Source organism: Chroicocephalus ridibundus, chromosome 5, assembly GCF_963924245.1.
Source record: "Chroicocephalus ridibundus chromosome 5, bChrRid1.1, whole genome shotgun sequence".
In the NCBI taxonomy this organism is placed as follows: Eukaryota; Metazoa; Chordata; class Aves; order Charadriiformes; family Laridae; genus Chroicocephalus; species Chroicocephalus ridibundus.
The window spans coordinates 30,591,905-30,617,009 of record NC_086288.1 but is presented as its reverse complement, the minus strand read 5'-3'; the positions used below and the strand labels follow the sequence as shown (position 1 = coordinate 30,617,009).

Here is a 25,105-nt window from a genome sequence, read left to right as displayed (position 1 = left end):
GTGCCTATGTCATGGCATGCATGGATGAAACTTCAGTCCACAGTTCTCCTCCAGAGTACATCCACCTTTTCTTAACTTCTCGTAATGCCCATTTAAATGGTGTTAATTCAGTCCAGAGAACATAAACCCACCATTTTGCCACTGAGGCATGGCTTTGCAGTATGAGAAAAGCTAGAAAGCATCACTCAGTTTTCACTCCAGAAAGCTGTTGCTGTCCCTATACTTGAGTTTCAGTATGTTATTAATATGCAATTAACTGATTAATCTAACACTTCAATTTCACAGAAAGACGATGACTGTCATGTAAAGCACAGTATTTCGATGTCACCAAAAGTGGGCAGTTCTATTAGATACATGATTCCAGTTCCCCAGCTCAAGCATTTGTTCTACCATGTATAAATTAAGTGAAGCAGATTTATTTGCAGTATAAAGTACTGCAACATGTATTAATTGACTGAAGCAGATTTATTATGCGCTAGACAAACAGGCAGATTTGAAAACAGCCTTTTAAGACAACGGAAGTATGTGTAATAATCCCAATATCAAAGCAAGATTTATAGTGGAAAACTATATAATAAAATACATCTAAGAACAGAACAAAATCTTAAAGTCTTTTTCCTACCCTGTGCAAATGAATAACATTTCTGAATTTAATTCATACCTATACAAAGGACCCATACAAAATCTCATTGACACTGAATTCCTACTAGAAAATTTTAAACAAGACATAAGTGGTGTGTAAGTCACTCTTCTCCCATTAAAAATTACAATATTACACCGAAGAGAATGGAATGTCCTTAGGACAATATAAAAAACTGCAACTCCATTTCCCCCTATTTTTATCAGCAGTTTAAATTCTTCAGTAATCTGACCTTGAATGTAACAGACAAGTGAAAGGCAGTCCTGACCATTTTAACCCTAACCACGTTTTGCACAGGGACAGAATAAGAGCATCTCTCTGCGTAGAAGTCCTAGTCAGGCTACTTGAAGGGCAGACAGATGGTGGACATCCCAAGGTGAGTGCAACTCTCGTTTTTCTCCTCCTTTCATTTTGCGCAGTACTCACTACAGCATCTGTGTGAAATAATCTAATATCCACAGGTTATATAGCTTTCTGATTTAGAAGAAAGGGGAAAAAAAAAAGAAGGAAAGAACACAAATCTTCCTTTGCCAGGTAAAACCAATACCAAAAAAGCAACCACCAAAAAAAGATGTGAAAGTTGTTTTGAGATACTTTGCTTCATTAATTTTTGAACTCTGTGTTCAGCGAAGACCGGAGGATGAACTTCAACAGGAACCCCCTGCCTAGTTGTTTGCACACAAGCAGAAGAAATACACCATGTGCCAAAACCCCCAACTGTATCTTGGCCAAGAGCAAGTCCCGTTTCTCCAGCTATTGGTTTCACAGGTATCTAGCACAGGCTATCCCTGCAGTGCAAATAACAAGAAGAAAATTCACTTTACACCACCGAGAACAAGCTCTCCATGTCTCAACAGCAAAAGGTGTGCACCCCACCACGTTAAGTACTGCCTTTGCTGCAGAGCAGGAATTTTTGTTTAGTGTGTAGAAGGTGCAGGGCTCAGCTGGCCTCCTGCAGAATCATCATGCAGCTTCTCACAGCAAAGGCACAAAGCATTACCTGCTAGAGCAGTGCCAGTCACCAGTACCTGGGGCAATTCCTACAGGACTTGCTCATCAGGGTGTCCTGAAGGCTGTGTGTAACACACAAGCTCTTACCTGAAGCCCACAAAATTCCAAGCAGAGGAAAGGAGAGGAAGGGAGGGATGATGGCATTCGTGCACGGGCACGGATGCTTTTGAGTGAAACAAGAGAAAGGTTAATCACAGCCAGAAAGCCATGGGTACTTTAAAAGCTACTGCAACAAAGTCCCATTTTGTAGCTAATAATGATTTGGATGAAGTTCGAACTCTTGTTCCGCACTTCAAAAAAGCAACGTTTTTTTTGGCCACTTGTCAAAAATACGTTGCCTTCTTGGCTCTAGTCTGGGGAGTCCATTTTCCTTATGAGACAAGTCAACTGAGTGCAAGTGCTTAGGACATATCTACCCAGGTTTTAACCCCAGCTTCTGAACTTGGGGGCATGTGGTTTTCTTCTTAAAGCATATTTGATACCAGTACTGCTGTAGCCTGGTGGTACTTCTGTGCAGGAAATCGCCATTTCTGGGATTCAAACACCCATTTGGACCCAAAGATATATAACAAAGTAGTAACAAAGATATTCTCAAATTCAACAACAGGCAGAAACCTCATTTAGACTGGAGAAGTCACCAGCTCCACCCTGTCCAGAGAAGCCCTCAGTATCAAAGGAAAGATAAAAACAGCCAGCTTCATAACATGCATAATCACTTCTTAACTTCCATAAAGCAATAAATGCCAAAATACAGGTACAAATTTCTGAACATTAATGGATTCCCAGACTGATGGGAAGTGCTGGGTGGGAGGACCCAGCGGAGCCAGTGAAAGGTTCAGCCCATCCAGAGAGCAGGGCCAAGGCTTTTGGAAATGGATAATGATTTTGCCCAACTCCACCATGGGATGACTGAAGCACAAAGCCTGCTGGAGAAGCCCCAGAAACCCTTAGGTCAGTAGTTATTTTTTTTTCCCTTTGAATTATGTTGCCCCCTTTCCAGATCATAAATCAGCCACCTTGGCAACCTGCAGAAGCCAGGCAGAGGGCTAGGCAGCAACATCTGCGTCAGAGGCCTCATAACAGCTTCTATTTCACTAATAGACACATCATGAACACTCGGCACAGACGTTTGGCAGGTGCCCTCACCTGCAAGTGCATGGAGGTTGGCATGCACACTTAAGGGACAAAGAAAGCCGAGTCACCAGGACCACAAATGTGGCCATCACTCCCCGGCGGCCAGATGCCTTCTGCAACTGCTCCGTGCTCCTACCTTTGCCTGGTGCTGCGAGGCACCGACAGCTAAAAACAGCTTGGTTTGCACTCATTTCTGTTGTCAGCTGGATTATGCAGGAGCGTTTATAGACAGCTCAGCACCCTCTCTCCTGCCCCCCACCCTGCCCCCCAAAGCCACTGCACACATTCTCAAGCATGCCCCCAGGAAGGAAAAGTCGCCATTTCTGGAGCATGTACTAGGTTTGCAAAGGATTGATTAATCCCAACTATCTCTTTTCATCTTTGCATCTACCCATTCGTCTTTTTGTCTCCAGTTGTCTCTCAGTCTTTTTTTCAGTTACAAAACTGGAAGTTTCTGCTTTTTTGGAAACTTGCTGCCTGGAAATGTACCTGGAGGTAGTGTATACAATTGTGCTTACTCCTTATATTATTACTGGAGTGCCAGGGTCCAAATACTTCTTGGCATCTTTTAACCCTAAATGCTCGTTTGATCAATAAATAAAAGAATCCAGTAGCTTAGCTGAAGTAGAAAATAAATATTAGCAGACATCAAAATGTCTTTAGCTTTCAAATATATAAATCTACTGATGTATTGACCTCTCCAAACTGCAAGGACGTTTAACCAAAATGTTGAATTAAAAAGAAAATAACCAAACCCTTATTCTATGTGTTATTTACACATGAAAATGAAAGGTAACATGCCTTTCTATCCCTCTTTGATTCACTTACATCCTACAATGCATTTTAGGCATGTTCATGTAATCCTGCAGTTTTCTTACAGTATCTCAAGAGGTTACTTCAACTGTTTTCTGGGGGTGCTCCCACCCAGGGAGACGCAAGCGACGGGTTTTCTAGATAGACTTTCCAAAGGAGGAAATAAAGAGAACCTAATGCACTGCAGATCTCCGTCCTCCAGTGCAGACATCATTTCATAAACACCAGAGGCTGAGTGGTCATTACTCAAAATCCAGACCAGTAATAGGACACATAACATGACTTAAAAAATACAAAAAGGAGAACTGACTTGTACCTGTTTCATGAGCTGAGAAACGCAGCCACATCTAGCCCTCAGTTTCATGACAGCTAATAAAAGTGCAAGAGCTGAGCTAAAGACCACTTCTGTGTTTTGGGACGTGTCTATTTACAGCCTGATTTTGTAGTTCCCTGAAGGAGACCAGAGCTCCAGAACGGGAAAGCAAAGCCGTTCACCCTCTGGGCACAGGCAAAGTCTGGGCTGGCTACGTGATGCCTCTCTGGCAACTCCAGACCAGCATCTCTAGCCCTTTCCACCCTCTTCAAATACAACTGGTGCCCAACACAGGGTGAAGCGAGGGCACTTCTCTTAAGTAACTACACCGAGATCCTGAGGGAATTCCAGCTGTGCAGATCAGAAGCATGCAGTTCAGTGTGGCTCCCTCCGTTGCGCACGGGGGCAGTGGTAGAGCTGCAGCCCCCCACCTTCACTGCTAAAACCATCTTGGAAATGCTCTGGGAAGACTGTCCATCTGGTGGGGAGAAAAGGAGGCTTTTACGAGAGCAGTGAGTAATAGAAAAGCCACGTGAGGGCTGTCATTAGAGTCACACAAACTCGCGCACTTAGGCGAGGAGGCTGGAGAAAACCACGTGGCACGGAGCAAACTGGGAAGGGCTGGTCCTCAGAGGCACTGGCAAAGGAGGACCAACAGCTCTGCAGCACAGGGCTCCTCCAACTGGGCTTTTGCAGCCAGCTGCTGTCCTCAGCACAGGTCTGTGGAGCCAAAAATGAAGATTAGGAGCCCCACTCCCAATTTTGTCTGTACCAGCAGCTTGCTGACCACCCGATGAGTGGCAAAGAAGAGGTGGGCCAGCAGCAGTCAGGCTGGTCACAAATCAGGCTGTGGTATAAAAACCCAGCGCCCACTTCCTACATTCTCCATGGCCTTTTGATGGAAACAAGCAACACCACCCATTTTCATACCACAAATTACTTCCATGTTTTCTGTGAGCCCACCAGAGGGGAATTCCTGTGTCTGCTCGCTCCCCAGTCCTGCCTCCTGCTCCTCTGGTTTCCATCTAAAAATGGAGATAATTATACTTGTCTCTCTCCGATATGTTTTTCCTACTGCAAATAAAAATGCGCAACATTCACTCAAAGGCTTCTGAGCTTCTGATGAGCGGGATCTGAGCTTTCACTATGCAAAGGCATCCCTTCTCAGGGGGTATTAGCTTTGTACTTCATAGCCAAGATGGCCTTCATTAATTTAAGTGGTATAAAAAGAAAACGTGTTTAAGAAAATAATGTGGAATCAAATAATATACTGAAAATCCTCCCAAATTTCATTATGAATAGTTTTTAAGTTAGTGGATAATTTTTTAATCCAATGTATCATATTTAATGTTCTACCAAGGCAAATCCATAGATACCCCCATCTCTTTATGTTTCTTCCTCTGTTACCGTAATATACTGGGTCACGTGTGACTGCTGTTTATTTTAACTTTGCAAAATTGATCCCAGCTTCATATTTTTGAGAAAGATTGGTCCATTTTGGTACACTTCCAGAATAAATCCTGCCTGTTCTTTTAAAGTGGGATAGACTCTTGACATACCACCATTGTGACTGTGGAAGGCATTTCTGGCACGCGTAATGAGTGATTGACTTCCCTGCTTGTTTTCATAGTGATAAATATGCGCTACCATTAGGCGGGAAAACAAAGTATTCCCAAAAAATCTCTGCTAAGCACATTTTGGAGCTAACGGGTTAGTATAGATACATCATGCTCTCTTTCTGTGCTAAGAGGTATTTGATTCCGTGAAATTCACTCACTCCCACATAATTTAAACTGCCAAAGTAGAACACTGTATTTTCCCTTTTCTGCCCGTGTAAAAAGAGCAAGCAATCTTGCCAAGGTTAACTATACAATCTTGTTAGGTTTCTATAGATTTCATTAATGCCTCATAAAAGAGAATCAATAAAACTCCTTACATGCCTATATAAAAAATGACCTTTCAATTTACTTTTTCAGATACAGAAAAAAGAAATGTAATCAATAAACATCAAAACTTCTCTGATGAGAGCTCCTGCAACGGGGAGTTTAGATTAAGAATTCTTCAGAGAAGTTATGCTCCTGCTCTGAACTCCTTCCTCGGGGACTGTTCCGAGCCTATTGGGGAACTTTAGTGGGACTACTCATTTTAGGCCACAACCTTGCAAAGCTGCGTATTAGAGGCGTGGGATTACTCACACGCTGAAACACAGACGCTTGCAGAAGTGTCGTCACACTTCAAAGGTTAACAGGACCACTCATGAGAGAAAGGGCTTTTACAGAACTGTGCCTTTACGCCCATTTATGCTTCAAATTCTCCTTTGACATTTTTCCACAGGTATGAAACCCCACAGTGCTTGAACTGACTTTGTTGGTTCCTTCTGTGTAATTTACAGCTTAGGGGACGCAGCAAGCACACCAAAATGACACCTATCTCAGCATCCCAACAGGACAGTCACTGATAACAAATGGCTCTGCCCTGGCAGCAGCGTTAGCACTCAAAACAAGGGCCTGATGCATGGCCTTTTCACCGAGACTTTCCATTTATTTTGTTCCAAATTCCTCACTCAGACAGTTTATGGAATCCCATTTTATGTTGTCTTTGGGTTTTACAGTTTCCTCTTGTATTCGAAGATAATAACGACCCTCTGATATCTTTTTCTAGTGCCTAGATGGACCAATTCAGAAAATTGTTGTAAGTGCTCCACACCCACTTCTGCAAGATTTCTCAGGTGTGTAAGAACAGACTCACATTAAAAAAAAAAAAACAACACACAAACAAACGAACAAACCAAATGACAACAACATCAAGAGACAACCTGGTGGCAATATTAATTTTTTGTCTTGTTTTTAAAGCACCTCTGTAATTTAATATGCCTCATAGCCACAGTGTCATAGATAGTTCATATTGATAATGACACATTTATTTAAAAAAAAAATAAAAACCAAAACAAACCACCAACCCCCAAAAAACAACTTAAATTCATGTGACTTTTCTTTTGGTTTTCAGGGAGTTCTTCATCCCTGCTTGCCTCAGCTCATACCGAATTGTCTTCCAGCCTGAACTGGGTATCCTGAGATCTTTTCCAAAGCAGCATTTACCGCTTCAAACATTTCTCCAGCATTTCACTATGGGCATCTGCTGCTGGCAATTCCCGGCCTGTCTCCCAACCACTTCCCCTGTTTTATGTCAGGGCCTCATTCAGTCCACTCGACTGCAAACAACCACCGGTGAGAGAGGACTGCGCAGCTCCCCGTGGTCACGAGGCAGGACCCGTCTGCTATGAGCGTGCTGGTGTCCTAACAAAATGGAGCCGTTTCTTTATCACCATCTTCCCTTTCTTGCCTCAAGGAGCATCATGCATAACATGCTTTGGTAACCTATAAACAGACAGCCTGCACGCATTTGTGTCTGTTTTGTGGTTTTGAAGTGGCTAGTGAATACATACTACTCTGCTCCCCAAAATATATTTTTTCTTTAGCTGGAGGATCAAAACACCATCTTTCTCCAGCCTCGAATTCCACAGATAAGTTTGTTCCCATCACCAGTTTTCAGGCAAGAGAGAAGAATGTTTAGTCTATACCTTTTGTTTATAAACATGTATTTTGGGGGAAAGAGGACCTTTAACTTCTTTATACGGTGTAATATTTGTCTTACCACCCAGGGAAATAAAAATAAATACTGTAGTGTATTCAAAACCCTTAATTCTCCAAATAAATGTATTTTTCCACTGTTTCTAATTAATATTTGAAACTGCTAATCCTAACAGGTGAATTTTGTGATGTTTTAATTTTCCATTGCCTACTTTGAGAGAAGACAATGAGGAAAATCAAGCGTTATTTTTGGTTTTGTAAATACCCTCTAAGACAATCAAAAATGACCAGCCATTGCCATAGCTAGGAAGACAGCCTTGGTGGTACAGAGACCTGCTGAGAAAAGTTCATCTCAGGTTTTGACCAGAAGTAGGGTGGTGTTCTGAGAACAAACAACTGCAGAGAGCAGGGCAATGTGAACATACAGCCTTTTCATTTTAATTACTTAGTCTTTGCAAAGGTTTTGCACCCGTGGGGTGGTGGGTGGCTGCAAAAACTTCCAAAGAAAAATTTCTTTTGAAAAAATGAAAAGCCCCAAACGACTAGTAGTCATAAACCAGCATTTTACCCAATAATTGCCATTCTAGATGCCTATCTTTTCTTTAGGCCCTCTTAACTGGGACAAGATCTTGTAAAGATACATTTTCCTCTTCATTTTAGTGGCAAAGAATCTCTTTGTTACCACAGGGATCGCTCTCTGATGTATTTTGCAGTGTCTGCTCCTTTTTTTCCCATTTTTTTTTTTTAAAGCGTTCTTAGAGTCATGGAAATTTTTTCAGTCCAAACAGACGAGATAGAAATCTCTCCACCATGAAAACAGTCTTACAGAAATCCTAACTGTTAACAACCCTCAGCTGGTGCAGGACCGAGGCACTCGCTGAACTCAGGGGAGCTGTGCTGGTTTACACAAAATGAGAGGCTCAGCTGCAAACACATTTTGTGAAGGCTTCTTCCACTTAGAAACTTCACCTATCTGAGCATAATCAGAAGTTTCCAAACCTAGAGTTTGTGGGCTGAAATGTATCAGGAACAGATGGGGCCAAGTGGCATACACAATTTACCTGTGCACCTAAATACAGTTATATGTGTATTTATAAACATAAATAAACCAGCTGGTATCCACTTCCTTGCTAATCAAAACATGTCTGGCCTTCTCGAATTTCAGACCAAAATTGCTACAACTACTTGGTTTTCATACACGCAAGTCATACCTGGTGGCCCTCAAGTCATGAAAACTCAGTGCTGCACAAATTCTCGTGAATATGTTAACTCACGCTGCCGATTAGACAATGTCAGCAGCTGAAATCTAAAGGTCACATCACCTAATATGAAAAAACCCAGCATTTGATAAACAGCCCAGAGCACAAGTCAGAAGAACTGACTTTTGAAGGTTGGGCTACTGTCAGGTAAGCTCTTCACCCTTGCAGGTAAGTGCATCTTCCCAAACAATATTTCATGGTCCACACACGCTTTCTTGGCAAGAGACTTGCACGAGCCTTTAAGCTGGGTTTGTGGGAAGGAAGCATGTAGGCTTACATAAGCTATTTCAGTCCAGAAATTCCTTGTGGTTAGGTAATTATATATACTAATAACTTCCCAATGACAGTGTCTGGATGCAGCCTGCACGTACACATCACAAAGCAATTTAATATCGTTCATGCCCTGCAATGTTCTCAACCAACAACTCACACTTCAGTGCAAGTTCTCGTACTATGGAAAACTAAGAATTGAGACTTCAGCTTTCCAGAACCAAAGTACTGCACTCGGGAACCCCAGTGATCTCTCTGGAGGCAACAACCTGCTACGTATTTTATAGTAACACCTTTGCAAGTCATAGCTATGTATCCCTAGGCGCCCGCAGGATGGTCACAGGGATAGTTTATACTGATCGCAAGTATCAAGTGACACCACATGTTGTTATACTGATCAAAATATACTGATGTATCTTAAAATACTGACCACCTAAAAGCAAGGCAAAGTTAGGTGAAATCTGATCATTAAACAGTATGATGGGGTTTTTTGTGGTTTCTTTTTTTTTTTTTAAGGACTGCCTCAAGCAAAACCTTTCCTGGTATATTTGTTTTCTAATATGCACAAGTGATAATAAATTTGCCAGTATTTGTATTTATTTTTCAGATGCTGTTCCAGAAAACAAGCAATACAACAGTTCTTACCTTGCACTGTGGGTAAGAGTTACTTTGCTCAAACAAATTAAACTTTAGTAGCCAACAAAAAGTAATCAATAGTGGTTTAAGATTAATTTTGACCTTACAGGCCATGTGGCAAATACAATTCCCCGCTAATGCACTTCCATGGAAGTGCTAAAGTCCACGGCTAAAAACAAGGAACTTTGACAAGAGCAACCAGACTTTCTTTCTTTTGATGTACATAGAGAAGAAACAGAAAAAGAAGCAAATACAGCAGAAAGTCCTTACTTTTTTTTTTTTTGTTGTTGATTAAGAGCGCTTTTCAGAACTTGGGAGTCAGAAATGCATTTGCATAAGCCCGGCAAATTCCAAAATGCCTTGATATAACAGCAGAAACCGTGGAAAAATCATGTTAAAGTCAGACATATCCCCAAGAGCTGAAACAATCAGAATAACCCAAAGTTTTGCTCGATAAAGGCTTTTGCTTGCACAAATGACAGCATGCAATCATTTATTGTCCTTAACTAACTGCAGAAAATATTAATGGCAGCCTAGTGTGCCAGCTTTGCCACGGATCTTCATCTGCCTCCTACAAAACCAAGACTCTCCTGAGGCACTTAAAGTGCTTTTCCCCTGCTCCAGCGTGGGTCCTTCCCACAGGCTGCAGACCCTCTGGATAAACCTGCTCCAGCCTGGGCTCTCCCAGGGCTGCAGGGGGATCTCATCCCCAGCATCTGGAGCCTCTCCTCCTTCTCCTCAGAGGGGCCACCCCTGCAGACCCTGCTGCCAAGGCCTGGGCACCTGCACCCGAGGGCAGGGGAGCAGCAAGACACCCCCTCAAGGAGGTAGGAAAAAGAAAAATCTCCTCCTGCAACATTTCCCAACGTTATCACCTACCTAATAACAATTTTCAGTTGTGGTTTTGATTTTGGGCAGTGGGGTCCTATGCTTGAGAGGCTCATGGTTCAGAGGAGACAGCATTCGTGAAGCAGCCTGGTGTATTTTTGAAGACTAAATTTCTTCAGAGAATGCAATGGGCAAAACATTTGAAAATTTACGTTAACTTTAGTGAGGGAATCCAACTACAGAACGAGAGTGGGGGAAAAAAAAATAATTCCCCAAAATGAACATTTTTCAAATTTGTCTTTCAAAACAGTACTCTCATTACTTTATTTCTTTTTTTGATTTTTGAGATTAAAGAACATTCCCAAGTAAACAAAAATTACAAAATGTTTTGTTTTGCACAACCGATTTTTTAAGGTCTTTGTTTGGGGCAGGGGAAAATGACTTGAGGGATGGTTATAAATCTTCTCTCGAAATTTCAAGGCCTTCTGCTGAACTGGACAAACTACACGCCCAGTCCTAACTCAAAGACAGTTTAGTAGCCTCATGCAATCCCAAATATTCTGCAGTAGACAGACTATTGGTCTCCTTTTCCTCTTTCTATTTAAACACAGGCTTAAAGCCTTGCCAGAAAGAGGGATCCCAGCACTTAGCACCGCCTCGTAGGTGCCCCAGCACGCCACTGGCTCCCCGCCACCTTTGGTTTCACAGCCCTTTGGGCGCCTGAATTCGCCGCATAACCAGCTGCTTCTAACAGTTTTACACACGTGTTTCAGGCTTAGTATACAATATACAGACATCCAGACAGATAAAAATAGTAAAACTTTTGAGAAGACAAAGAGTATTGGCACTGCAATGCCTTTTCCAACGAAAAATATTCACGGCTGCATTAGAGCAATTGTCCCGCACCAATGTGAACAGCGTCATTTTTTTAGCTCCAGCATAATTCATTTACATAATTCTCCCAGCGCACAAATGTGTATGTATTTACTTTTTATAATCAAATACAATAATGATTTTTTTAATTTTCAGGCAAAGCAGTAAAAGAGATTAAGAAAGAACATATGGGAAAAGTGACTTTCAACCTATGTTTTATCCTTAAAACCCAAAAGTGGATTCAGTATTACAATGAAAGCACTCTAAGTATATTGTGAAATATTTACAGCTGTTATTACTGCCTGGTTGATGTGTGCCAGAGACCAGATTATTCAGACTGGTTTCACAAGCAATATGTTAGTAAACAGGATTTTGTTTGGTAATTATATTAAACATGTCCATATAAGCTTGGAATTAATTACAAACAGTATTTTACTGTACTTGATAAAAGCACTAAGCAGCAAGAACTAATGATGGCAAAAAGGTCTTCTCTCATTTTCAATAAAGCTTTCCATGTGAAAATCCGTCAACATGAAAAAGTTACCGCTTGTAATTAAAACCAGGCTTTAGTTCAGTAATATGTTTACATGTTATGTTCCAGAAGAGGAAAAAAAAAAAATGCAATTGAATTACCCTCCTTAAACCCTGTCATTCGCAAACACACGATCTGCTCTGGGCACGCTACTGATGTCAATTCCTTCTGCTTGGGAAGACAAAAAATTCCAGTTCAGCCTCATGACACACTCGAGAGTTTTGTACCACCAACACAGTTTGTTGAGAGTTTAAGTGAGCCCTCCAGATGTGTCTGCAGGATTTTTGCAGTGGGCATGTCTACCCACATCAGGCATTTAAGCTCTCCTCCTGTCAGTACTTGTATGAGGTTTCACTAATGGACGGATAATAGCAAAGAGGAGGCGGAGGAGGTTACAGTAATACTTCACCGTACTTGGGAGCACATCAGTAAGCGACTAATCACCCCTCTGCTTCCAGCTCTCACATTAACTTACTAAGCGACCCTTCGCCTGTCTCCACAATGGCTTTATAGCACAAGATCTGTTTTCAAAGCAGACTTCAAAGTGACTTTTCAGAATTAGACTGCTTGCCAAACTGGGTGCTAAACCGTGCTTCGGTGGGTCCCAGGACTGCAGCAGTAGGACCTCAGTCTGCCCGTTGCTTTCGAAGATGAATCACAAGTTTGTCACTTGTCACGCTGCTCTTTACCAAGCGCACACCATTTTTTCACCGTACTTCTCAACCCTCTTTTTGATACACCAAGATGGGTACATGCTATTTGCTGTGCCAACGGTTAACTAGAATTAAAGGCCATCGGCGTGCAAACACTATCCTGACAAGTTTAAATGTTTTCACACTGCTGTAATGAGACCTATTTCCTAAATAGCCAGCAAATAACCCTTTTTTTTCCATGGCAACCCAATGCTCCACATGACAAAGCATCTTACTGACTTCAGTAGAAACTTTTCTTGAACAAGGTCATAATGTATTTAATGATAACGAACCAAGCAGATAAGCAGCTCTGTGGTTCTCCTGTGTTACAAAAGCCTGTACACCAGATTTGCTCATGTAGCTTTAATTCCGAAACCTGACACACTCTGCTTTTCTTGTAACCATTTTCGTTTCTTGTGAATGCAACCAGATGGCAACTTCAGTTTGACTTCAGTTCTCCCTACTTTAATGCAAACTCTTTATCTTCCTACTATCAGATGACATTTGCTTTCCTTAATGTACATAGTTTTAGAAAAATTACAGAAGTGCTATTGCTGCATTACATGAAAAATTCCAATGTACATTTAGCTGACATAGCATCAGCTGCTGTTTAAACTGGGCTTAGCTAATGGACTTTTAATGTCAGTGGGGTTATGTGCAGTTACTGGCTATTAGCAAGAATGGGCCCTTTCTATAAAAATCACTTTTCCTCAAGTGTGTTGTTTGAACATTCCTTCCTCTGATTTAGTGACTGTCACCAAATACAAAACAAATGCAAGGACGCTGGAATCTACTGTTATCTTTAAAGCCAACTTAACCTCAGCCCGGCCTCCACGAGTGAAATATGTGTTCTGCATTGGTACTAGCGGATATAAAACTTTAAAGACAAAAGACCAAATTTTCCTTGTCTTGCTCTGGTGAGTAAATCCCCAGCGATCCAGTGAAACTAACCGGACAGAAAGCAAAATTTGATCGAAGTACCACCATCAATTGATTTCCCTAAGAGAAAGGATCTTTGCAATCAAACCAAGTTACTCATAAAATCAGCTCATCAGTAAAACAGAGCAGATGAATAGTCCACGCAATATCACTTTGTCATTTGAATTTACTTTTCCTTGCAAATGTTTCTTACAAATGCAACAGTAAGACTTTCCTCTAGAGACTGCAAAACGATAGAAAAGTTTACAAAGCAAGTAAGTAAATTAGAACTTTTTTTTTTTAAAAAAGGAGGTTTTATCTAATAGCTATCTTTACTACACAGAATTAATATATAACACTTGGCAAAAAAAGTTTTTAAAAAATTTCCATACAGAAATAGTGCAGGACAAGCAAAGGACAAAAGCTAGGAAGAGCGGAACAATTTTGCCTTTTCCAGTGCTTGTGAAAGGCACATGGCACTGAAGCAGGATAACAACTGCTTTTGTTACCAGCTACCAGACTGCATTTCTAACTCAAACCTTCAAAGACCATGCTTTTAGTAGTAGAGGTCTTCAGTTAAGAAACAACTGATTGCTGAGGCAGGAAATTGCCACACATTTCTACGTAATAGATATTTACATGGATATCTGCCTACAGGTGGTGACATTTGGCTGTCAGTGTTCTTACATGAAACAACGTGACAAAACCCAAGAGAAAAAACATCTACCTGGAAGAATCTTGCCAACGCGTTTTGAAGTGAGGCTCTGCGTTAATCTCGCTGCAGCAAAGAGCCACATCACTACACATAAGGGAAATGGAAAGCCAGAAAATTATTCAAATTACTGAGCTTAAAAAACAAAACATCACCAAAAAAACTTGCCAGCAAAAAAGGCAAGATCAAGGTCCATCGATCCTGAAGTCTCACTCTACTGTGTCGATATATTTTTAACACAGAACCAGAACAGCTTCTGATGTGTGCTGGCTTGAAAATTAATGGAGCTATATTTGTTGGTGGTCATAACCTGGCCTTGTGTAGTCTAAGTCTATCCTTGGTACAAGCACTAGGGATTTAAAAAAACAAAAGGAAACCGATAGTAAACTGACACGTCCCTGAACCAAGAAGGCACTGAACCTTCTATAGGTACAAACTTTCTAGTTATTTAGGGACTAAGAAATCAGGAACTTTCTATTTGCTGCAGCACGGCTATTTTACATGAGGAAGAGAAGGAAAGCCAGCGCTCGCATTCTTGCCAGCAGAGATCTGCTGCCTAAGAAGATCGCTGCATTTTATTTGAGCAAGAAACGAAAAAAAGTTACCTTCAGAAACTGGTGAGGAAGCAGAAAGGAAGTCCCTAAAGCTACGTTTGCCATGTCTGCATGAAAGGAATTTTTAATGGGGATGAAGACTTGCCAAAAACTAGTGCAGCTTTGGGGCCAAAAAGCTCAGAGCAAGGAATACTAGTATTTCATGAGCCAATTCAGAGAGATTTTCAGTGAACGATACTGGAACAAGGGCACATTCACCACCATTTAATTACAGCCCCATCCCTTAACTGGACAGACTTCTAGTTTCCATAATGGACTCTGATTCTCAGTTTGACAGGGGAAGCTTTGTCTCCTCCTAGTTGACAGCCCCACTAAGTTTTGTCCTAATCCTAAAATAAAAGCTTGAGCAGCAGAGCTTTCTCTATAATCTCATCTGGCCACAGACAACCGGAAATTTCAGGCTGGACACCTCACGGTTACCCTGTTAGCCCTGGCTATTCACTGCTGGTCACGGCCGCTCAGCTTTGCTGTGCCCAGAGCTGCAGGGGAACCAGGTGGACGCGTGAAGTCGTTGATGTAGGGAGAGGCGAGAGGAATACGTCTGTGCTAACTCCGTGAGCAACTGGCAAAACTAGGAGATATATTAATGAAAGAGAAAATTAATTCAGAGTAAGGCAGTGTGCATGTCTGTACTCTGAATTACTCCCGGTAATTACCTGCGCTACAGTCAGAGTAGGTAAATAAATCCAATGCATATGAGACCAGAATTAGTCTCGCTTGCTATCCTGTCCCACTTCTTATTCCTCGATTTCGGTATGACTGAACTGCAATTAACCTCATTCAGTGAGACCATATTATTATTGTCGCTCACTATGTAAACTTTCCAGTAAAAACACATATGTTGGGACCGGATAAGACAAGCGACGTATTTAAACAATAAATACAGCACATCATAAAAGTGCAGCAATTCATGCTGCAGCCATTAACTTAGCAAATTTATGGTTGGAAGCTAGCTCTCCAAGAAGCTTTGAATTACTAATAATCCCGTGGTGATCACTTTTCAGTGTTTGACGTGAAATGGACTAAATTCAAGCAAAGAAATGCCCAGGGAGCAACTATCCGTTCAAAGAAGTTTCCAAAACGGCTGCGATAGTCAACCTCTTTTGACAGATCATTCAAGGCTTACTTGCACGTTTCCTTCTATCTAGCTGATGAAATCCAAGATTTCTCAAACAATCACATCCAGCACTCGGGGGACCAAGAAAAACTTAAGCTTTTTCTTTTTCTCAAAGGATACACCGTTAATCCACAGAGCTTAACATTTCAACCTCTCACTCAATATGAGACTAAGAAAGAAAGCTACTTTACTTCTTGAAAATAACCAAAAAGGGATTGGCAGGAGCTACCCAGCAAGAAAATGTTCAGCTGTTGCCAGGCCAGTAAAACCTATCCAAGCTCCTTAGCATTATTGTTGATAATGTTACCTCAACAAGAGAAAAAAAGATACTGATTTAATTGCCTTGGCAACCTCATAGCTTTTATGACTCGTAAGGCAACAGGGTCCTTTGGAGCATAAGTTGTTCATTCAGATGAATGAAGTACAGTTGAATAAGGTAGTCCTGAATTGCAGATTAAGCCCAAACAAAACAAAACAACCCAAGGCAGTGATCCTTATTCCATTTACAACAGTGCTGCAGTCATCTGCTGGATCCGCTCTTGCTCCCTCTATATTTGGGATAACACTGTGGATTTCACCAGATGACGCGAATCCTCACAAACCGCCTGCCACTGTGAAGTCAGAGCTTCCAGGAAGCATTCCTATTTCTGAGGAACAGCATATGGGTTTCCTTCATCTTTTATGCCTTTTTCTAGCTATCAGCATATATAAAGAAATCACCAGCGAGCCACAACAAATTCAACATTGGGAAAGCACACGAGAGCCTTCAATGTAGCACTCCTTCCATGGCATCCATCTTTGGGATTGTCAGACAGGAAGGAGGATGGACTGGAGCACCAAACCCAGTCTCGGGTGCTCAGCAGCCTTGAGTTCACATTTTGGCTTCCTTATACATTTGCTCTGCACCCTTCGGCAATTCCGCTTATATCTCTCCACCAAATAGAGATAAATACAGCTGTCCTCCCGGTCCAGCAAGATGGATTAAAGATTAAACAGCTAATGCAACGTGACAAATGAGAACCTCCCATTGTCTCTAGCAACAAGAACATGTATCCTAAAGATGCAACTGCAGATGTCCCCCATGGGAGGTATCACCAGCTGAGATGAGCACGCACAGCTTCTTGGCGGCCTCTTCCTGTCCTGCCTGCGTAGGACTCATAATGAAGGAAAGGGAGAATCTGGGGAGGCACCGATGCACTGCAGCATCACATACTGACACAGGGGATCTCCCTGCCTTGATGGGATAATTGTGCAGTCACGCAAACTAGAGCAGCACTGCTTGGTTTTGGGGAAAAGCGAAGGTACTTACCTAAATCCAGCATTGCCTGCCCTCCCCCGGCAGCATTAAGGGCATGTCTGGCACCACTAAGAGAATCTGAGTATCTCAATCTGCATCACAGTAAAATCAGTTTGATATAAAAAAAATTAAAAAATAAAAAAAGAAGAGCGCAAGCCCAAGAAATTTCTGTAAATATATGCCTTAAGCAGTGCTTAACCAGGACTGTAAGTCAAGTTTAATAGTAAGGTTTTTCACTAGGCAGGTTGAAATGTATGGAAAAATTAAGTGGAAATGAAAACTGTTATTGGCGGAAGACTTTACAACTTCTAACTTTTTCGTTTTCACTGAAAACCTAACAGATTTTCAGAGAGCATAAATGCAAAAAGTTTGTCCAGTGAGGTAAATATTTGAAGCTTTATTGACCTTTTTACTAAAATAACTTAATCTTTTCTGGTTTTTATTAAGGTTTCTTGTTTTTTTTTCCAACCTCCCCCCAGCAAATAAACAAAAAGGACTCTTTTTTTTTTTTTTCCTCCCCCCCAAAAAATTTTCCATGTTGATGAGAAGGACATTATTAGATGAAATGAAGCTTTGCATGAAGCTTTCCTTCCCCAGCCCAAAGTTTTAGATAATAATATGCCAGGCTATAAAGGGACTCCCTAAAACCTGGCATTTGATGAATTAGGAGGAAATCCCATGTTTCCTGCTTAACGTACGTGTGATTTGGGATGGAGTTATAAAAGCAAACAGGAAGTTGTTCTAACGATGACTACCTAGGGGGAAAGCCACATACAAGCATCTCTGAGGTTACTGAAAGCTGGGAAAACCTCTGGCAGCTCTGGCCCGCTGCGCCTTACTCCTGCGTGTTGTTTGTATGAGCAGAGCCAGCCTTGAGGAAAGCAACTGGAACGCAACTGCACTTTGGGGCTTTCTTTTACCTTCTCTGGCTAGCGTGCACGCCCACGGCTTGCAGTCAGTTTTATGCCACATCCTTACCCGAGAAAGACAAATCTAAATACAAAACCCACAGCCAATGCTCTGCAAAACATTTAAGCAGACCTCTCACAAAAACAATGACAATACTAAATAAATCCTCTCCCCATCACACTGCTGAGTTTGGGGTCAGAGTATCTGCAGACGATCCCATTAATTTAAACACAGGGAAACAAAGTATGTGCAAAATTAAGGGGAATTGTATTGTCCCTGTTTGTTTGACAGAAGCTTCTTTACAACCATTTCCCTTTTGAGCATAATTTCAAATGCTTGCTTACAAATGATGCAAATTAAGTCTTGCTTCGGATACAGTTTGCCTCCCAGAAGACTTAATACCATTTCTTTCTGATCGCCTCTTGGATAATGTTATGACGGAAAGCTCCAGGGGCGCCTGCTCCTGAGACTGGACTCTACCGAGCACACGCAATAAATCACTTAAAACACCACCATCCCTTCAGTCCTTGGAAGCAGTTAGCACTGAACTGCGCCCCTGCACAACATTATTCTGCCGGTGTGTTGATGGAGGTTGTAGCCAGCTGGAAAACCGCTGCTCGTCCCATTCCTCGCATTTAATCCTTGACTTACGCTTTCAAAGCTTGCGCTGGTTTATACCTCCAAGTCAAACGTGAAAGCAAAGATGGCTAATGAAAACGACAGGCGATGTAATTACTGCTTTATTGGCACCGATGCCAAGATCGCTGCCTGCTAAACTTGAATACCTCCACTGGGTGGCTAACAAGATGTGCACTTCACAAACTAACACAACCTTCTCCCCACTCAAAAGGGAGGAAAGAGGGAAGAGGAAAGGGAATATCATTTTTTCCTATTGTGACATATATATAGTTTCACGAAACACATTGCATAGGCAGAGCACCCACGATTAAATTAACCTGTATTTCAAAGATAGATAGCCTCCAGTGACACGTTTTCAAAGACAAACCAGTGATCTGAACATTTGAGACTCACGTTGAGTCAAATCCTCTTTGTCTAAACTGCAGCAAACTCTGCTACTTAGAGAAATACAAATTTACCTAGGAATTCCCCTTTGTGATAGCAATTAAAACATATTTTTCTGATAAGCTGCAAAAGCGACTTTTGTGCCTTTTTCCAGAAAAAGTAACCAGAACCGATTCCTCAAAAGTCCAATGATTTAAAATCCAGTAAGACACCTGAAAGCAACAAACATAGCCATAGGCTATAGAATGGGTTACTCCAAACAAGATTACTTAGCTGGTAGCCCAAAATAAATGGAGCTTCACTTTTCAAAGTACGGCTCTCCTTAGGATTTTCCATATACACAAAACTGGTCGTATATTGTACAGAAATACTCAATTGTTATCCTAGTCAGCCTGAGCCCCTCTCACCTTCCATAGGAACCAATATTGCTCTGTATCCTAGTCAAATGAACTGGACAGACTGTGCCTCAAAACATCACTCTTCAACTTGCACAAAAAAAAAAATAAAAAAAAAATCAAGATATTTACTTGAAAATGTCTAATAAATATAATCCACATTTTCTCTTCTGTTGCTGCACAGACCAGCTATGGAACTGATTTGCCCAGCCTTGGCATAGAGCTGTATTCCTGTTTTTGGAAAATTAAATTAGAAAAATCTTTTTAATATGGTTAATGCTGTTTCCTGTTTCTGAGTTTGGATGTCACACACAAAGCTAGTCCCAAAACATAGTGAATAACCAGGGTTTTAAGGCCATTACCAAAGGAAAAAAAAAAAAAAAAAAAGAAAAAAATTCTGTGATGAATGATCCACATAAAATGGTTAAGCATAAATATGCAGGATGACTGTGGAAATGTTCAGATACATTCAGGCATTCTTACTGTACAGAGGAATAAACGACACTGACAGTAATGCTGAAAAGCCATCAGAAGGGGGCTGTATTTGATGTATATACTTTTTTTTCCCCACTGTTTCAACCGGCTGCTAGAGACTGGAGACAGAGGAAAAGAAGCCCAGATTCTGGCTCCCATGTTCCCAGGGAGGAATCCCTCCTCCACAGACAGGTCCCGACACTTCATTTTAATCCTGCTTAAATTGCACCTCAGTCAGCAAAAGAAACCTAGAGGCTGCTTTGCTTTCATTGAAGCCCCCTGCAGTCCTACAATGCTAGCCGGGGCCAGTGTGGGCTACCGCATCCAACCCAAACTCATCACCACCACTGAAATCTGCCAGAGCACATCACTTTAAAAAAAGTAAGTGTTCCAAGTGGGTTTATCCATTCACAATGAAATACTCCTTGGCCCTTGCTTTACTAATACAAATACTATTACACCCACATGATCAAATACAAGCAGTCCACTGATGCATTAGGATAATTAAGTCCTTTTCCCCCCTTTTTTCAAGAAGATGCATTTAGGTATTTAATTAAGAAGTGCACCCCCAAAAGGTTAGTACATTCACATGTTATATTTCCCTTTTTCCACACCAAGCATTTTCAAACTGCTGCTGTTGCTAATACAGACTATGCTGGGGCAAGACAAATATCCGCACATATGGCTCTTTTACAGTTTTCTTTTTAAATTATCCCTTTGATTTAATTAGGTTTGAGGGGTTAAGCATAAAAAAAATATACACCTACCCCCCAAAAAGGTGGGGGCCACGGGATAAGTTCTTCAAACACTTTCAACGCCTAGAGACTGGGAGGGAAGTAGGGAAGCGCAACAGCTGAAACTCAGTCTCTGCTGACCGAAGAGCCGAAGGAAAAGTTGCTCCTATGGGAGATCGCACTGAAATGCCAGGCAGGGGTAGGTGCTCGGGCCCAGGGGTGGTTGCTCTTTCTACCACAGTTTGGGACTTTTGAGTTCTCCTTCTGATGTAGCTTATCGTAAAGGTATAATGAATGCAGTGGACGTCAGATCAGGGTTGATTCTGGCTTGATAATCGCTCTGGCCCCATTCACCCCACTTGGAGAATTAAGGGCTGTCTCTATCATTGTGGCCGTTTCCTGTTCTCTCCTGATAACAGCGGAAAAATACTTAGACAGCCTCAGATAAGAAATGCTAATAAAACAAAAAGTGTATTTAGCTCTGCTGAAAAGCTCACTGGAGGATGCTGAGATCCAGTGATACAAATCTCTCTACCAGGGAGTGGGGGGGTTGATCCAACAACTACTCCGTTAATAAATTTTCAACGAGGCAATGGAAAAGGAAAGCATGAAAGCAGAAGCCCCAGCATTGCTCACAGCCTCTTTAGCCTGCTTCAAAAGATAAAGATGGTTGGGAAATAGAGAAGAGAAGAAAAGCGAAACAAGAAATAATACTAGCAGCAAGTACTGGAAAAAATGCACACATCCTCTTTCCCTTCCCCATCCTCCCCTTTCTAAATCCTAACTATGTGTTTGCTGTATGAAGACACCACTTTAAGTTTTTTTCTCCTTTTCAAGGTATCACACAGGAAGATTGAAGTTTTTTTTCACAATTAAAACCAAATCAGCTAGCTCCAGACCCACTGAAAAACAGAAGACCTAGACCAGGTTTGGAGTGTAACTTCCCCGTGTCCCATTTCTGTTGCTCTCAAAGGAATGCAACTGAAAAGACTAGAGGGGTGTTTCCATTTAGAAGGAGACAGACTGAACGGAGCATGACTTTTGAGAAAGAGGATGGCGTCCGAATCATTTCAGCGTTCGTGCGTTTTTGGAAACGTATAAATAAAACAGAAGGAAAACTTTGCCCGGTGCTATATTATGAGAAAACTTCCTGAAGAGGGCATAGTTAAACTGTTGATTCATTGCCTCACTGAAGCGCCACATACACACACATGAAGATCCCCGGCACAAACACCAATGAGAAAATCCCTCAGCTCTGGGAAAGATGCCAAAACCAGGTCTGCACCCAAATTCTGTGCCTGGTCCCAGCAAATGTGAAATAAAAATAAAAGCACACATGGAAAAAGGAGTCCAAGATGAGTGACTATATCCCAACCACATTCCCTGGATTTTCCACTCTGTTGTGAAAGTTTGTCACACGCTGCATAAGGCAAAGCGCTGCTGAAGAGCTCTCTGTCCCTTTGTAGGTAGGTGAGCATGCCAGTGTCCTGTGACGGGTCCCACACGTGTGCCACCCTTCACAGCGCCTTCACAGGGGAGAGGGCCTGGCTCCTCTCCCCTCACGACATTTCTGCCCCACAGTGCTGTGTTACGGAGGGTCTGCGTGGAAAGGAGAAACCATCTGAAAGCGTGGGCTGTGCCCTGTGGCACCGAGATGTGCGCTCTGAAACAGCAGAACGCAGGGGTCCTCTCTTCCCCGCTCAGGCCATCTGTCACGCGAATTACCCGTGTCCTGCCGGCAGGGCGGGCAGACGCCTTTCTGCTCCGGGCCCAACTATCCGAGAGGATCGTTCCTCTTCGACACCCCCCCATTCTACACAGACAGCTATATACCCACCGATATCTAGGTCTACATGCACATGGTACTATTAAACTTAAAATACATAACATCAAACCTGTCTTATCTCAAACATGAAACCGACCGGTGAAAGGAAACCCTGGTATGCAAGACACAGAAGTGTGACATGATGCATAAGGGATTTTTGTACTCTCATTCTCTGCTACCTCCTTTTCATGACCAGGTTTCTGATCTTCCTGCAAGATAAATGCCTGGTATGGGCCAGGGAATGTGACTCTGAGGACGGAGTAAGTATCAGTGGGAAATGGATTAGCACCGTTACATGCACAGACATGATGAACGGTGCGTCCAGCCCACCGGCAGCAAGACTACAGTTCCCGAAAGCCTGCCAGGGGCACCAGGAGTCAGAGCAACCAGCACCGCTCGCCTGTCAGAAAGGCCATGAAGGAGCGTGCTTTGTAATGTCTGGGTGAGAGCACAGGGTCAGATCTGTGCAGTCATCTCAAGTGCCTCTCCACAGAGATGATGGGAGAAAACGAAGCATTCTTCCACTTGCATTATGCTAACAACTCCAAATCAAAGCTTTGGGGCATATTATTACTTCTTGGTAGCGTATATGGAAAAAAACCACACCAAAAAACCAAACGCAACACAGTGTCTAAAATTCCTTTCCTCTTGCTAACTGTATAACCAGGATTTCTAAGTGCTTTAATGAACCCGCACATCCATGCTATGCACAGCTCTGCCCACATGCAGAAGCAACCTCTTTCTCTCTCAAGTGCTGAGGAGGTTGTAGAAAAGTATTTCCCAGCAAAAGCCACCCATTTCCACTTTAGGTCTAACTCCTGGGAAGAGAGGAGAAAAGCACCGAGAAAGTTTATCCGGCATCAGCTCGCAGAAGAAAAAGCCCCCTGCTGTGGCCGTCTGCCGGGTGGGTGACACACTGAGCCAAGGCTCTTTGTGATGCTCTCAAGACATCGCTAAACACGGTCTGAGAAGCAAAACATTTTCACTTGGAAAGGAGAATTTATACACGGGCTACAGGGAAAACAGATCTAGATGTACTCCACAACCTCCGACAAGGGAGGGGGAAAAAGAAAAAAAAAAAAAGCTTAAACACAGAAAAACGGTAACTCCCTTCGAGTCTATCATGTTTTAGGCACGAAGAGGAGGGCGTGGGGGGAGACGGGGAACTCACGATGACCGTCGCCTGCAGAGCCCCGGGGCACGGCTGTGCCGCTGCAGAGGGACGCCCGGCCCGCACCTGCCTTTCCCACGCACCTCGCCAGCCCTCCGGGGCGCACCGGCGCCGCTCCCCGCCGGCCGGAGGGCTACCAGCGGGGCTCCTGCAGCCCAATGCCCCCCTCCGGCCTCGGTGCCCAGCTTGAGGACGGAGTGCGGGGAAACGCCTGTCCCGACCGGGCTCGGCAACGACAGACCCGAGTCGGCGGGGGCGACCGGAGCCCCCCCGACCCCGCCAGGGACCATGCATGCGGGGGAATGCGCTACTTGCATACGGACACACAGTAAAAAAGAAATTAAAAAAAAATCACGGAGTAAACTCGCATTTTCAGCCCGCACCCAGAGGATGCCCCGGCCCCTCTCCCTCCATCCCCTGCCTTACCTTGCGCCGCGGAGCCGGGGCGGCTGGCCCCCAGGACGGCCAGGGCGGGGAGCACCACGGTCTGCAGCAGGTATCCCAGTCCCAGCCCGCAGCGGGCCGCCGTCCCCTCCAGCCCCTTCCCCATGTCCGGGGCAGGCAGCGGAGTCGCGCAGAGCAGCGGAGCTTTGCTGTGCCGCCTCTGCCTCCACCGGCCCCGTCCCACCACCAGGCGCGGAGGGGCGCGGAGCGGCGCGGAGCCCCCGCGAGGCGCTCAGGCTGCGCGGGGGGCGGCGGGGCGAGGAGCAGCGCTCGTAGCGGGGGGGTAGGGGCGCTGCATGGCCCCGCGGAGGGGCGCGGAGCGGCGCGGAGCCCGGCGGAGCGCTGCCTTCTTCCCGCGGGCGGCTCGGCGCGGCTGCCTCCACCCCAGGGGTGGGCGGGGGCCGGAGCCGGGGCTGGGGCTGGGGAGAGGGGGCTGCGCCGGCCGTCTGCGATAAAATGCGAGCCGGAGCGAGGAGCAGACCCAGAGGGAAGGGGGCGGGGGAGGCTGGGAGCCACCCGCTGCAGAACCGGCCCCCTTTCGCCTCCCCCGCCCGCGCCCCCTGCGCGCACACCCGCGGGCACACTCGCACGCAGATGCTAGTGCACACGCACAAACACACACACACGCACAAACACACACACATACACACACACACACACACACACACATATCCCCCAGCCCACCCGGGCCGTGCCGCCGGGAGAAGCCTCGGCAGCCGGGGCTGCGCTGGCCGGACGCCGCTGCACCCGTGGCTCTCTCGTCCCCCCGCACCGTCCCCGTGGGCATGACACCCCCGCACACCTGCGGGGCTCTGGGGGGCCGGGGCCGTCCTTTAGGGAGCCACAAAATGCAGGGCGGAGGAGCCCTGTGCCGGCCGGGG

The 25,105-nt window shown here is 43.8% G+C and overlaps 1 protein-coding gene across 1 annotated transcript in view; it reads right to left on the bottom strand.

The window, feature by feature from the left end:
- Positions 1 to 24,785, bottom strand: part of UNC5C (unc-5 netrin receptor C) — a 265,673-nt gene extending 240,888 nt beyond the window's left edge. Inside the window, exon 1 of the mRNA XM_063335798.1 lies at positions 24,207 to 24,785. Coding sequence (XP_063191868.1) covers positions 24,207 to 24,330 — 124 coding nt within the window. The 5' untranslated portion in view covers positions 24,331 to 24,785. The remainder of the gene's footprint in view (positions 1 to 24,206) is intronic.
- Positions 24,786 to 25,105: the final 320 nt, after the last annotated feature.